The sequence below is a fragment of the Vollenhovia emeryi genome, unplaced genomic scaffold (assembly GCF_000949405.1).
Source record: "Vollenhovia emeryi isolate VEMERY1.0 unplaced genomic scaffold, V.emery_V1.0 DF939184.1, whole genome shotgun sequence".
NCBI classification, from domain to species: Eukaryota; Metazoa; Arthropoda; class Insecta; order Hymenoptera; family Formicidae; genus Vollenhovia; species Vollenhovia emeryi.
The window spans coordinates 152,402-168,047 of record NW_011967182.1 but is presented as its reverse complement, the minus strand read 5'-3'; the positions used below and the strand labels follow the sequence as shown (position 1 = coordinate 168,047).

Here is a 15,646-nt window from a genome sequence, read left to right as displayed (position 1 = left end):
GGGCAATAGCGATACGTGGACATTGAAAAACGTGGACATGAACTACATAGCCAATGTCCACATTTTGCCAAGTGGGTAACGCAGATTTGCGAAATTTTGGTTGCGTTTTGTGCTATAGTCAGGTCCTGTTCGATGCTCTTGTATGTAGTACTTGATTGCATGGGATCTAACCATAGCGCGGGACGGGACTAAAATTGTGCAAATCTGCGTTACCCACTTGGCAAAATGGACATTGGCTACGTAGTTCATGTCCACGTTTTTTAATGTCCACAGAGGGCGTATCGCTTTCTCCAATCACGAAAAACGCCGAATAGCGCCATTTCCATATCGCTCGAGAGTTTTTGCTTTATGTTAATTGAGTAGTTTTATACCGAGTATACAATATACATATGTATATACCCAGATATCACAAAGAATCGAAAAAGAATTCGCTTTTATGTCACTAATTTCAAGGTAATTCCGAAAGAATTTGAAAAAGTGCAACTTAGGTATGTATATACTGTGCCTTCCAATTTTCCATCGATTAGATGTAAAGACAACTACAATAAAGTTGAAGATGAGAGACGAAGATATTTTCCAACCGGTAACGATGTCGATTTCTAAAATGAATCAATAAATTATTTCTGACCGAGTATAATTTCTAAGCAATTATTGCGATACGATACATTGTCGTATCACTTGTCCGTCAATCTTTCTTCTCTCAAACTATTAAGTCTATTTCAGTTTCGAATTAATATATACGTAGGTAATGTTTCATGTTTCATCCTGCATCTTTTCCGCGAAATTCGCTGCAGTCCCGTGGTTGGTTGACCGATCTTTTCTTCCACTAATAATCTCGGCGACGTGTGACTGCATGTCATCTAACGGTGGGATGCTAGGAAACGAAGTAGATGGGAACGAGTCGTAAATATATAGAAGCAATGGGGTTTCAAATAAAGATGAAATTTTTACACTACAACTTTTTTACAAGTTGCTACATATGAAATGTCGCATTTTTACTAATTGAAAATATTCTAGTGTTTCTATAGCCATTTAATCGTTCGTATATCATTATATCGCTTATTGTTGTAAGTATATAAGAATAATGTTACTGCAGCTATTTAATAAAGCTCTTGGAAAAAACACTGTTAAGAAAAGAAGGGTATAGCATTGGTTAAAAAAATTCCATTCTTTACAAAATAAGTTGCATGGTAAAATTTCATTTAATAGTGCTATTCCAACAACTTCAATAGAAGAAAATTCTAATCAAACGACAAAAGAACTCGCTAAGAAAATGGAAATATAAATGATAATAAAACATTTCATTAAAGATGCGCTGCCAAGAAAAAGCTAAAAAGCAATTCGTCCATTTTATAAGTACAGATTTCTCTTAGAAATTGGCATATTCTTATTAAGCAACCTATCTTTCGAACAAATTGTAATTATTTATTCAAATATCTCACATTTCATAAGAAAATTTGTAAGAACCCGTTTGGAAACTAAAGTGTTATTTTAGAAAATAATCGTGTCGCTTTGTAACGTGACGTAAATATTATATATTTCGTATGTAATAATATAAATCAAAGGAGAAAAAGGATAAAATGTAGAAATAGTTGTACAATATACTTACTTTGATGTAAGGGCTGGCAAGCAAGCAAATATAATAATGTAATAATCATAAATCTTGTATGGGAGTAGGATTAGAGGGATCTTGGTGGTAATAGAAATTTATTTGTGACAATAATGTTCAAGTATATGTATATTACTGACAATCGAATTTCGCCGCATCGCAAAAGTACTTTGCAGCTTAAACCGCTCTCGTACTTGCTTAGGTCTAAAAGGTGTCAATAAAAATAGCGGCTGATGAAAATCAGTTTTATTAACAATATCGTCGTAAGCGTTATAAATATGCATACTTCTCATTTTGATTGGTTCTGGGGATCGTATCGATCTTATCTCCGAAGAAATTGTCATCGAATGACAGTATATTTTAGCGAGAGACTCGTCGCTGTTGCCACTTTCGATCGAACGCCACGACGGACTCGCATCAAATAGCTCGCAATTAATTACATGCACACCTGCGTGCGTGTACGGTACTCCTAAATATATCTCGTACTCGTAATAAGACGGACTTATACAAGTACAGCTACAGCGTTTGATTTCGTGCCACTCTCTTGTTCGTTCGCTCTTACGCCTCGTTATTTTTCTCATACATATCGATACAAAATAAAAACGGTAATAAAATCTTCAGTTGTTCGGCTTGAACGTCGTGTATTGCGGCAGCTTCTCACTCTTGTAATGGGGCTTCAATGTCGCTAAGCGATCGGGTTTGAGAAACAGCTGCTCCCCCTGCACAATTCCCATCTTAGGATCTTAACCCTCGGTAGCTCGCAAATTTCCATCGGAATTAGCCTGCTGCTGCTCATCGAACAAGTCGAATCTTGAATATTTATTACTGATTTAGGACGTTTGTCTTTCATAGAAAAATTATTACCCATAGTTACATAACATCAACAATTATAAAATTATGTTGTTGAATAGGAAACCTTAGTATACATTTGATTAGTGGAATGTATGGTAAAACTTTAACAAACTCTCGTAAAATGGTGTTTGCTGGATCTCTTAAAAAAGTGAGAATTAAGTTTTATGTCTAGACGGAAAATGTGTGATAAATTACACGAATATAGATATAATTAATGGGCGCGTGTGTAATATCCGTTTCGTAAAAAAATGCGAATTTAGGAGAGCGTGAAAATAAGCTCTCTTCGTTTAATTAGCTCGGATTCACGGTTCGACGTACAGAGCTGCAGAAGGCTAATGCGGACTTGATGCGAATGCACCAACGGGGGGGGATTGCTACCATAACGTTCTACGGGTTATTACTTGGCAGTCAGGGATAGAAACTAGCGTGGGTGCAATCTGTGCAATTCTAGGCGCGTCCGAGACACGGCACGCGAGGACGTAAAGTTGCAGGGGTTGTTCTCTACACCCTTGACAACACAGGTACCAAATAATCCAGGCTACAGTCGGGTAGCAAATCCAGCATGGCATTGTAGAGCGCAGGCAAGGCCGAGACTAAAGAAGTAAAATACGTGTGCACGTATACGAGTATATGTATATAATAATGTATAGCAAGGAACGTACACGTGTTGGATTGTACATAAATACAAATACGATATCTTTAATAATGAGATACAAGGCGATTAGTATAAAGGGATTTCGGTCGTGTCTCGTTAGGAGTTAGGATCGGGATATACGTATGGTATATGGGTGTGATGAGAAATGGTACCCACATGTACGATCACTTTTTAATGATGACAACTTTATACACGAAAAGGAACTCGGCACAACTCCTCGAAACTGTCTCGTACGCCGTACAGTCAAGTCCCATATCGTTAATCCGATTACAAAGTCAATGGCTTAATTAATGACGATGATAACAGGAGATAGCTGACTAGGACGACCCAGGTGAACGGTAAACAATACGGTAAGCGCCGTATTTGAGTTGGATGAAAGTAATCGCGGCGTGGGGAAAGTTTCTCTGTACACAATCTCGCAAAGTGCAGGGCACATACAAAATGCAATTCCGGCATGCTCGGCTCGTTGGTCGACACGTCCTGAAACGATCTGTACAGCCTCCGATTCTCCCATTTTTCCGAGGGTCTCTCGTTGAACCGATAAATTATTTGTATACGGCTACTATACAACTGCGAATCGAATCACTGTCGGCTACCGGCTGTTCAAACTGCCCCTTTGCAACAGCAACGTGCAGGCGCGCATTGTCGTAGAGCGCATTGTCGACAAACGCACGTGGGCGATTACACACATCGCTGTTAACGTCAGACTTTCATTAATTGGACGACGATTCGTACGTTAGATCGTCATCTAAACGGGTATACGTATGTATATGCGTATGTACATATGCGTCTGATGCGTCCGATAGATAGCAACGTTATCGTCATTAAATCGTAATGAGCATAGTTTCGATTACTAATTAGTACCTATGATACAAACGCTTCTTCAAACGGTGCTCTTCGACGGTTCGCTCGCAACGCTTGCGTTGAACGTGTCAAGCATACGACGTCAACGATCGGACGAAAGAAGAAGATAAAGAAAGAAGAATTAGGTACGTCGGTAGTATTTTATATAATCGCGCCTACGATTTTTAAACAATGGCAGTGTGGGGTAATAATGCGTGGCAGTAACGAGTTAACAATTAATTACGGCTATTCTTCTCTCATAATCTCTCTCTCAACGACTGGATCATCTCGATGCGCGATCGGCCGTCCGTCATTAAGGGGGCTGCTACTTGCGAGCGTAAATTCGGCAATCTCGGGTCGAGCTCAGTCTTACGTTCTTGAATCCCGCGGGACGCGCGGCTGCAGGGAATACACTCCTTTCTGGATGCAAGCGAAATCAGAACAGAAGACGAGATGAGCGATCCCCCGCGTGAGACGAGCCGAGGCTCGGCGAGGAGAATTGATAGGAATGAATTCCGCTCAATTCAGCTTAATCCGGCTTACTTTTTACATTGCTGAGACGGAATCGACCGCGGGGCGGAATTATCGTCGACACGCTCTACTTATGTACACATCTATCTAAATTAAATTACAAACAAGGACACAGCGGTAATTGGTGGAGGGACACCCGGGAACTAGATGCAACCAAATGCATGCGTAATGCACCCTACCGAGCGCATAAATCACTCAAGCGACTATCGCGATCGGAGAACGTGATACGTTCGATGTTTGCGCGAGCAGCGCGTCGTGTCGTCGCATAAGTATTGTAATTTAACGTTGGATCGTCTAAAAACTTGTTGCGCGAGTCGCTAATGGATGTGGCGTCGTCTCCCGTATAATCGCATAGTTATATTATACATATAACGATCGTAACATCATAATAAACTTTAGCACGCGAGAATAAGCGCGAGCGAGGATGGCGTGCGCGTTAATTACTTTCATCGATGTAAAATAGGGATCTCCAACCCGCGGATGCAGCCTACATCACAAGTTTTATCTGCCAAGAAATCACACAACGAAAGAACTTTGAAGCGATTTGCAAAAATAATCACTTGTCTGCCGGTCATTACAAAGATTGGTAAAATCCTCGTAACGAGAAGGGTTGGAGACCCCCGGTGTGAAATATGAAGAAATTTTTCGACGACCCAGTAGAATGTGTGTTGGGTACATTAAAACGTAACGTGTGTCTATATTTATACATCTCCACGTTGGTCGTGTGTGTCGGGAACAAATACAATATTTTATTTATATATAAAACCCTCGAGATCTTTCCGGGAGAAAAGGTGGAAAGTTTGCGCTCCTCGTTCCTTGCCTTTTTTAATCCGATTTAGCGTGTCCCGTTCCTCGTCCTGTAGAAGGAATTTTTCCTGCGCCAAGATTGCTCGCTCATTGATTCAATTAATGAATATACGGGTATACGGTTGTGCGGGGCGCGTCAACATTTAAAAAGAGCCGTAATCTGATATTTTCCTTTTCTGCGCGTTTCACTTGACGAGCCCCCGAAAGCGGACCGTTAAAGGAAATAATAAATAAATGCGATAATCACCGACGATTTGTTTCGCAATCGGGTCAAGTTGCATGCACTTGCAGTTTTGCCTTGGCGAAATTTTAACGCACGTGCTTTCCGAGTGCAGTGAATTAAGCAAGCGATTGAAAAAGAATCTTGTCTAAAGAGGAGTAGCTAATGCTGCTGACCGATGCAATAAATTCCAACGAACGGGGAATATCAGGTCTTTGTGTGTGTCAAGCGTTGATCGCAAACGAAAACGTAGGGAGACTTGAAAAGAGTGCATTTCTCTTATTATTCAAAGTTATCTGATGTTTCGGCAAAATCGATAAGAGAATTAATCTTTCGTGAAAAATGTTAACATACGTCAATCGTATAAAAGTTTTGTAAAACCAAACACGTTACGATACAATAGAATTTATATTATTGTATCCAAGAGTCAATACGGTGTTGGAAAGTTGCGCAAAATGATGTACGACCAACACTTGATCACTGACTCGAAGCGTGCTCGAAGGAATCGTGTTGAAAAATGGTGCCAACTTGATTTGCAATTGAGATGCAACGGTACGTGACAAATAATGAAATGAAAAGCAAGAGAGGGGAAGGAAAGGGAGAGAAAAGGACTTTGGGCCACGCGCGCTGTATAATTTTATTTCATTTTATTTGCAACTTAACTGACCTGCAACGTATATTGTCCGTGAGGCTGCCCATGGTGATGATGCCTCTGATAATGTGGCTGTTGGTGTTGCGGGTCGTGCTGATAACACTCTTGCTGGTATTGCTGCGACGGGACGGGCTTCAGAACGTGATTCGCTCGCTTCTCCGGGACGAACTGCTGACTCGCACGGTCCATCGTATCCACCGCTAGGCGTGGATCCTCTATCATAGCGTTGGAAGCCTTTGTACTGTGTGGAAACGGTGGATATCATCCCGGGTTCGTTTCATTAGACGCTTTGTATATACTAGACATCCCGCACGGTAAATGCCTTTCGGATAATCCTTTTAAAGGGATTCGCCAGGAGATTCAGATTGAAAGGGAATTTTAATCGCAAATATGCACCAAGACGATCTTGTTAATTTTGTCACGTAAAGTCACTCAAATTACTTATTATTCGTCAGGTGTAATACGAGACGTAAAAGCTTTGAAACAAGTTTCATTGTTTTTTTCTTCTCGAACAAAACTCCCGCGTTCCTGCGTATGCAAATTCATAGATACGAGCTCCGGAGCACGGCTCTGGTCAAATGTACACAATATTGGAGTATCGCGCGTGATCCACGGGCGCCGTCTACTCCCGCCTATAAATCACCCCGCGCGGCGTAATATCGCGTGCTTACCAATGCACTTGCTGCAGCGCCGGTACTGCGTTTCTGGCTACGCAGCATCTATCCGAACGTAGGAAACAAACGAATCCCATTATCAGTACCGAGAGCACCGTGAATCCGGCCACCGCGCCGATAACGAGTGGGATCTGGGGACCAAGAGTAACATACGATATACTTTATATCGATATCGCACAGAAATATTGTATAAATTCGCAACTTGCCAGTTTGTCGATGAAAAGAGCTTGCGACTTGGACAACGTTAAGAAGCCTTGAGAGGAATAGGCAAGCAAGATAGGAATAGCAAGTAGGAATAGCAAAGCGTTACGGCTGCAACATTTACCTGGCCAGGCTCATCGACTTTCAGCATGAGCGCTCGTCTGTCACTGCCACGATCGTTCTCCACGATAACATGGTACAGCCTTTGATCCTCTTTCACTGTACTCGTCAACTCTAAGATCGCTATGTAACAATCCTCCGAAGCCAGTGGTTCCAGATCGAGCGCGCGATAGCGCGGCTCCAGAACTTCGCCTGCCGACAATACAACGACTCCGTGCATATCTCGACAATTTGTACTTATTCTTTACTGCCTTTTCTACGAGTAACTGAAAGAACATTTCGCCAAATAACCAACACTTAATCCAAGTTATCGTTAAAAACTAAACAAGAAATGTTGAATAAATATTAATAAACACAGAGAAACGTAGTACTGAGACCGAAAGTAATATTTCTTCAATTATGTTGTCTATTTCAGTTGAAGAAATACTGCCAACTGAACTACTTACAATTAGTAATCAACAATTTCCTTCACGCGCGCGCGCGCGCGCGCGCAAAAAAAAGGCTCTTTCTTGGATCTGTTGGAAAATTGTTTCTAGTCTGCAAAATGTATAGCAGCAACATTCTAGTAATACTTTCTAGAAAGTTGGTGGTTTCGTGACTAAATATTAATCGTTCACATTGGATAAAAATGAATTTCGGTACCGTAGCTAGAAAATTGTTGCTGCAGTTGCTCACCAGTGATAAATTTCCATAAAGACGTAGGAGGAATGAAATAAAATGTATTCTAGAGAACTCTCGATAAGGTAAAAAAAATTGCGTTAAGAGGGACTAATTGGTCGTCTCGAATAACGACGGGCGTGAAAAATTGAGCCGAGCATTCGGTGGATCGATTTGGGCCTCGCAGGAAATTGGACGGATGTCTCAAGATCGGAGCGATCTCGTGGCTCGGGTGAATCATCAATTAACCGAGGAGGTAATTGCGAGTGGCGGGAGGATTGTCGATCGAAGTACCCGAGGTCGTGGAGTGCCAATTATGTCGGGTGGAGTGCATTGAAAAAATATGTACGAAAGAGCAACCCCTCTCTTGCCGCTGATTCAACGAAGGTGAAGAAAAGTTTAACGGAATGAAAACGAAGACGGAGAAAGAAAGAAGCGTTAATAACTACGGCGTTCCGTTTGTAGCATTCGTTTGTAATATTCGAAACAAAAACCCAAGTAAAGTTTATACATTAATGGTTCGTTGGGCGGTGATGACGGACGTTTCGTTTCACGGGAATCACGGGAATCACGAAGAGGCGTAACGAGGGAAGACTCGCTGGAAAAAGTTGGCGGTCGAGGTGAAAGTCAAAGTAGAATAAAGTAAGGTCGAGTCAGCCCGACGTCATGGCCGTAATAATTTTAGCGCGCGAACAACGTGCCACGAAAGTGGTATCTCTTTCGCGTACTACACGTCGCCCATGCCTCTCGTGTTTACTGACACGTTTACAAAGATAAAGAGCGCGGATGCGGCTATCATTTGCGGCTAGCTCGCGCGGCGAGCGATCTAGAACGCCATTGTATTGCGAAGAGTGATACAAAGCGCGGCCGAGAGATCAATGTTCCCTTAAACTCTAATAGAAAGTTCTGCGAATCGAGTCATTAATTCGCTTAGCCCTTTCTATCTTTCCTCTCCGGATGATGCTCTTCGTTTACTTAAGCGATACCAAATTTTCATAAGTAATCCTTAAAGGAGTCTTTGTTTCATTCCTCATGAAAATTAAATCAAGTTTTTGCAAGTTTTTACAGATGTGACAATTCCAACTTTTATAAGCATTGTAAGATAAAATCAAACTTTTTTTTTCTAAAATCTTGTCACAGATAATACAGAACATATCCATTGTGTAAAATATTATTTTTACACCTTTTTTCAATCGTTTTAACAATTGAACTCTTGTGTTGAATGAACACAACAGCAATACAAATTTTAACCGATCAACACTTTTCGACGAGAAGAGAAATTTCCTGCGTACGTTTTTATATCACGTTTTACATACGTGATCGATTATGCCAGACGACACTAACGACGATGTCGAGAGATAAGAGAGGGAAGGATGATCTCTCTCTCGATCCAATTATTCAAATTACATACATACTTCTCTCGCTACGAAACGTATCCGAGGATAATAGAAAAGGTTACGTTCTATTATATCGGTTGGATTATTCGCCCGTCGAAACGCGAAACTTGTAATAACAGGACACGTACGTGCACGCAGAAGGAGGCAAAAGGAGACAAAAGGAGGCGAAAGGAGGCGAAAGGAGGCAAAAGGCCAAAGCAAAGACAAAATGGAATACTTGTTGCGATAGTTTGAGGGAAGCAGTCTCTAACCGGCGTGCAGTCTGGTGCTACCCCATTCCCAGGCCACGAGCCGCGGCTTCGGGTCGGAGCACAGTCTGATCTCTAATCTGGCCGGGCTACCCTCCGTCGTCACGACGACAAACTTCTCTGTGATGGCCGGCTTCACCACCTGCGACACATGTTTAACGTCCTTTGAATGGAAAGTTGCTCGCTGCGACCAACCCTCTCGCGGTCATCGGACGGCGAACGTGAGTGTCGCGAGTCGCTTTCCGTTCGGAGCGTCTCACGGCTCTGTCGTTTTGCGAACAAAATCGCGTTAGAAGGAATAATATGGCGCTAAAAGAATTATCGTCGTAATTAGATTCGTCAAAGTTGTATACGCTTTATACAAAGAGGATTCATCGACGCGTGCAAAAAACGCGTTCGGCAATTCTTGTCATTTCGCTAACGTACCGGATTTTGTGAAAGAGATAATATCGAGAAATGTGACACACAGAGATATCGTTCAATACGAATGATACGTGACTAAGCGCTAAATATCACGTACGTTTGATGAGCAAAAACTGTCGTCAAAAACCCGTGAATACCGTTTCTCGATCGCGAAAGTAACTTGTAATTTATGACGCGCATTATATTTTAATTCATTGTTACGCCGTCCGGTGCAGCGAGTCGCGAGATAAAAACATTGCCATACGGACACATTTTTCACATTATGAACACGCTGAAATAATTCCTACTCATTTCTGCTGCGGTATCGCACGTTTGCACATACGATACCGTAGTCATAATTAAAACATTGATTTGATTACAGCGTAATCGACATTTCGACTGATTTCCAGGTAACACGCCTATGAAATAAATAAATCGCATAATAACGTTTTTCGATTGCTCCTTTCGCGCGCGCGATATTCGATTCCCGAGACCATGTAATATAAAATTGCCGTGTATGCGTGCGCGCCACGCCGAAATCAATTTGGACGAGATATCGACATTAATAGCGCTGTCGAATTTCAACAGATGAAATGGTTTCGTATTAAATGAAACGGAAATCAAACCTTTGTGCAGCCAGTGACCTGCATTAAGTTGCGCGCGTTCTGTCAGTAGGTAACAAAAAAACATGACGATATATTAAAATTGACTTCTTTTTCGTCAACAGTTGAATAATTAGCTGTTGAATTCGGCCATTGATCAGAATCGAATTGCCAAGGACTGTAATATCACGTTAATTGGAGTATAATTTAATCTCTATCGCGTGCGGTTGCAGTTGTTTACGAGTTTCACTTGCGATATGCGCTTCTGAATATAACGTACAAAAGAATGTCGAGTATATAATATAAAATATGTAAAGAATTAAATAATCGGACAAAGTCTGTAATAATTAAATTATACAATTTGTGATTTGTTTGAAAATAGCTTGCCATTATACGCATATTCACGATAGGATTGTTATGTATGGAAGCATTGAAATGATCCTTTCAATTAATTGACCCTATGGTTATTTTTACAAGTCCGCGAACGAAACAATAACACGTCTGCACCTACGTGATACCGATTGGCGCCCTTTTGAAGGAAACAACGCGGTTCGTTACAAATAACCAAGATATCGATTTTTAATACCGTTTATGCCGCACAATAAAACTCGATGGCGCAATGCGTACGTACTATATTGTTGGCGATTGGAAAACTGGACAAAGGACAATTGCCATTAAAAATGCATTTCAAGTCGCATACTAGAGCATTTTCTCCGTTTGTATATACATGGAAGAAAAATCATTGTATATAATATATCTAACACCGAGTATCGTCAAAATAACCTTGGAATCCTCGCGTTTCTCTACGAGATAACGAAGCAGAACGAGATTGATGCGCGGAAGCAACGTTTCTTCTTCGTTACAAACTACATTCCACTCCTTTTCTTTTCCGCCGACATTACATCCGGACAGTCGAAGCTGAACGACGGACTTGGGACAAAGTATTCGCGCGGATGTTCCGTTACCGCTCGCGAGAGATATTCAATGATCCGAGAATCCCGGTAAACTAATGAAGCGATATTTTTTCGCGTCGGGCCCGCCGGAAACGCTATTCGTCAACGTCGCGGGCTTCCCTCGGTAATTCTGATTTGCAGCGAAACTTTTTCAACGTTCCGATGCGTCGTCTTACCCGTGGGGCGCCGACCACTTGCAGGGACACAGGGTCGCTTTTAACTTCCCTGATGTTGCCATTGATCTTGTTGGAGGCGAGACATATGTATTGACCCTGTTGCTCGTACGTCACGTTCGTCAGGATCAATCGCTGTCCCGTGCCGCATTCCAACGGCATGCGGCCGTCCGTGAATATCTGTGCCCATCTGCATACGCATCATCGCACATCGGAAATTTGCAAATTAAAGACACTTGCAAAACAAACTTCCGCGTATACGTGAATGAGAACAAGCGTGAGTGTAAAGGAAAGTAAAGTGGCAAACAAGTTTTATAAAAGAGAGCGAAACAAGCTCTTCTTATTATTGCCTTGTGCGCAAACCAAGATTATACACAAGTATATGGACATACTTTATTTAGGGAAAGGAATTAGCAGGCATATTATGTAAACACGTAATGAGGAAATTCTAAGAGAGATGAAATAAATCACCTGTACTCTGCCGGCGGCATCGCATCAGCGTGACATTCGAATGACGCACCGGAGTATAACAGTGCAGTTGTTAGTCGGTCCGGTCCGACCGCGCTGATCGTCGGTGGATCTGCGATAGATGAGCTTGGTTACGAAGAAAAAACAGTTACTTCGTCTAACAGTTTCTACTCTCATCTCTCCCCCACGCTATATATATTATTTATGCAGAGGATCGTTTTCATGTCAGAATAGTCATGGCCGTAACAATAATTAGAATCGGATGAGGAACGAGCAAATTGAAAATAATACATTTACACGTACAGTTAACCGACACCTGTACCGAGACCGGACTGCTCTCGCCCTCAATGTTTGACGCCTCGCAGAGGTAAACGGCGGCGTGATTTCTATAAATCGGGGAGAACATGAGGGTTTCTCCGATACTGGCGACTTCCGTCACCCCGGGACTCTTGGTTTTCCTCCAGAGAATCGAGGCTGGCGGATTGGCGTCGGCGAGACATCGGATTTCCAGCTGATCGCGGCCCTCCTCCAGCTGGCCAGTTGGGACGCCGACTAATCTCGTCTCCGGCGCGTCTAAATTCATGCGAAATGCGCAGAGTTAATCACGGGAGCCCTAATCCCCCGCGTGCCAAGAGTATGTATATCAATTTATTGTAATATACATGACGATTTCTGCTCCGTTCGAAATTCTAGAAACTGCTGCGATGGTAATATTTTTCATCTTTGGTGGAACGATATAAAAAAAGCGAGAGTAAGACCTACCTAGCGATTTTAATGAGAACAAGGCGGAAATTATGTATAATTAGCCCGGAAGAGCCTTTTCATATTCATGTCGCTCGGTAAACAAGAGGAATTCAACGCAAATGCAGTCGGGAAAGCGAGTCCCGTTATCATTGCCGGCTTTAATCACACCGGAATCACCGGTCGCGGTGTGTAAGAGACCGCGAAAGATAAACATTAGATTCAGAACAAACAAACGCGGTCCGTGGCATAAACTTTTCAAATTAAACCGCTCATTAATGAGCTTTTAATCCAACGATCGTTGCTCGACATTTTCGGAACGAAATTCCAACCCGTCGACTTCATTTTCATGCCATCTTATCGAGTAATGTAAAATAAAATTTGCCTTTTGTATTACTTCCTTTCTTTTCGATGAATAAAATTGTTCGTTTCCAAGAAAGCAAAATGTGTCGTCGTTTTGCAAGACGGATTCTGGTTCAAGGGGAAATTAAATTATGCGAACGCGGTCAATCGTACCATTGTTTTCCCGATGGACCGAGCAAACTAGAAACACCACGCTGACTTTGGTTTCGCGTATAACTGATGGTACCTGGTGGGCACAGTGGAAAAAGCGTGTGCCCGGGTCACGCGGTAATTACCTTCTTCGAATAATTAATTAATCACCGTGACCGAGATGAATTTTGTGAAATATATCGCGCGCGCGCAAGAACGTATTGCCAGATCGTTTTAGTATTAACTTGTATGTGTATATATTGAAATAGCGTTGCGCGAGTCGCGCACTGGTCGCAATTTATTATTGCTTGTTATTTGATTCTTCAGCAGGTGCGTAATCGACTGTTATTTATGGAGCTTCTCGCGTTTTACGTCCAAGAAATACGAGCGAACGTTATTACCGTTCCCCGTGGGACGTTTAATTATTTTTTGCATTGCAAAAGCATTGTTTAAATGCATTGCGTTCACGCGCTCGTATGCATTTTTTATATTACGCGATATACATATAATGCAATGAATAATTCTTTACCTTTTAATTCGCGGATCGTAATTTCAACGTGCTTGATGATGCACGAGCTGTAATTTCGGTTGATTTTGATGGGAAACTGGCACAGTTACGGCATCCTATTCACCGAGTGATGATATAATTCATGTTTATTTATTCGATATTTATTTAATTTACGAGCGGGTATAAACCGGAGCCAATTTTCATCAACGAGCCGGCTCACTTCTGCTTTCCATATTCATGTAATAGGTCGTCGTTGCGGCCATTAAAAATGTTAAACGCTGTTACGTTTAATGAATAACATTATAGTGCATGCAACGAGATGAGCTACAAACATAAAACCGAGTTAATCCGCGTCACTTTGAGAGTTAATATGACACACATACACACATTATATGTACATATAATAAAGGCATATGTATATCTACGTATATATTACATATATGTATATGTACACACATTTATTATTGTAGATTATAAAAACATGTCAATTCTCAAAGCGACGCGGATTAACTCGGTTTTACGTTTGTAGCTTATCTCGTTACGTATGCTATAACGTTATATATATGTACGTATATACAGGGTTGGGAAAGTTACTTTATAAAAGTATCTAGTTACAGTTACAAGTTACTAATTCTGAAAAGTAACGCGTTACAGTTACTCAAAAAGTAACGAATCGTTACTTTGCAGTTACTTTCTTACAATGAAAATAAAAATATTAAATCTGTAGTTGAATTATAATATAAAGTGTCGATAAAGCCCGGGTAGCACAAAGTATTGGCGTAGTATTGGGAAATAATGTAAATGCAATACCGTACAATTATTGATACGTAACATTGGCGTTACATTAGCCTTTATTCTATATTCAATATTATAATTTTATTGGGCAATCTTGCCCAGTACAATTTCGATATTAATCCAAATTTTCGTCGATTATTAAAATTAATCAATTGCGAAAATTGTTGGAATTTCGGGCGTTGATTCCAAGAAATGACATAGCGCCGCGAACACCGGTTGAAAACAGTCTATTGTGTCGAATCATTCAGCGCGTATCAGTCGAGCGAGGCGGATGTTCCGCGTGTCTTCGCGTCGCTCCTCGTAACGCGATCATTTCCTACGAGAGTTATTAACATTTATCAATCGCATTTAATTACTTGTCGCGATATCCGTAATCTTATCGCTCATTTCTGCGGTGTTTGTCGAGAAGAATATCACGCGTAATTTGAAGTAGAAATGCCATAAGGGAATTACATATATAAATTATTAGTTAGGTTCGATATATCCACGAGCGCTAATACCTTTTTTAACAATCGAACTCGGATGAATCTCTCTCACATCGTGCATTAAATAGCAAACCTAATTTATGTTCACTCAATATTCATTTTTCTAAATATACACATCTTTACGGTTTTTTTGTCGATAATCCCCTCCTCGGGTACTACCTTGTCGTGGTGGAGGGGCTTAAGTACCCTGAAGGGTTACTCTCTAAAAATCACTCAGTGGTTTATTACTGAAAACAATGAATATTCACTGATTTACAGTAATGATGCACTGATTAATTTTTAGAGAGTACAGACCCTAAAGACGGGACGACCGAAGGTACCCATCGCGTTTGGGAGTGCCGTATAGTATTCGTTAATTAATAAAGACATTAATAAAGACATTTCAAAGCTCGTTTGAAAGATATCTTTAAATGTCCGTTCCTGTCGATGGCCACACTTCCGAGATTTGGCAGTTTTTGGGACGAGCATTAAGATCGCTTGTGCATGCAGCATCTTACGCCAAGTGCCCGGGCACGCGGTGATGCCGGCCGTTGCATGGACTCACTCGTAATGTGACTTGTC

At 41.4% G+C, this 15,646-nt stretch overlaps 1 protein-coding gene across 2 annotated transcripts in view; it reads right to left on the bottom strand.

Annotated features, from left to right (window-relative positions):
• Positions 1-2,248: 2,248 nt before the first annotated feature.
• Positions 2,249-15,646, bottom strand: part of LOC105562708 (hemicentin-1-like) — a 152,947-nt gene continuing 139,549 nt past the window's right edge. For both annotated transcript variants that reach the window (XM_012013750.1, XM_012013751.1), the window contains 8 exons: positions 12,368-12,637; positions 12,068-12,176; positions 11,600-11,786; positions 9,470-9,608; positions 7,169-7,356; positions 6,841-6,974; positions 6,185-6,410; positions 2,249-3,054 (listed from right to left, as the gene is read on the bottom strand). In XM_012013750.1, the coding sequence (XP_011869140.1) occupies positions 2,836-3,054; positions 6,185-6,410; positions 6,841-6,974; positions 7,169-7,356; positions 9,470-9,608; positions 11,600-11,786; positions 12,068-12,176; positions 12,368-12,637 (1,472 nt within the window). In that variant the 3' untranslated portion in view covers positions 2,249-2,835. The remainder of the gene's footprint in view (positions 3,055-6,184; positions 6,411-6,840; positions 6,975-7,168; positions 7,357-9,469; positions 9,609-11,599; positions 11,787-12,067; positions 12,177-12,367; positions 12,638-15,646) is intronic.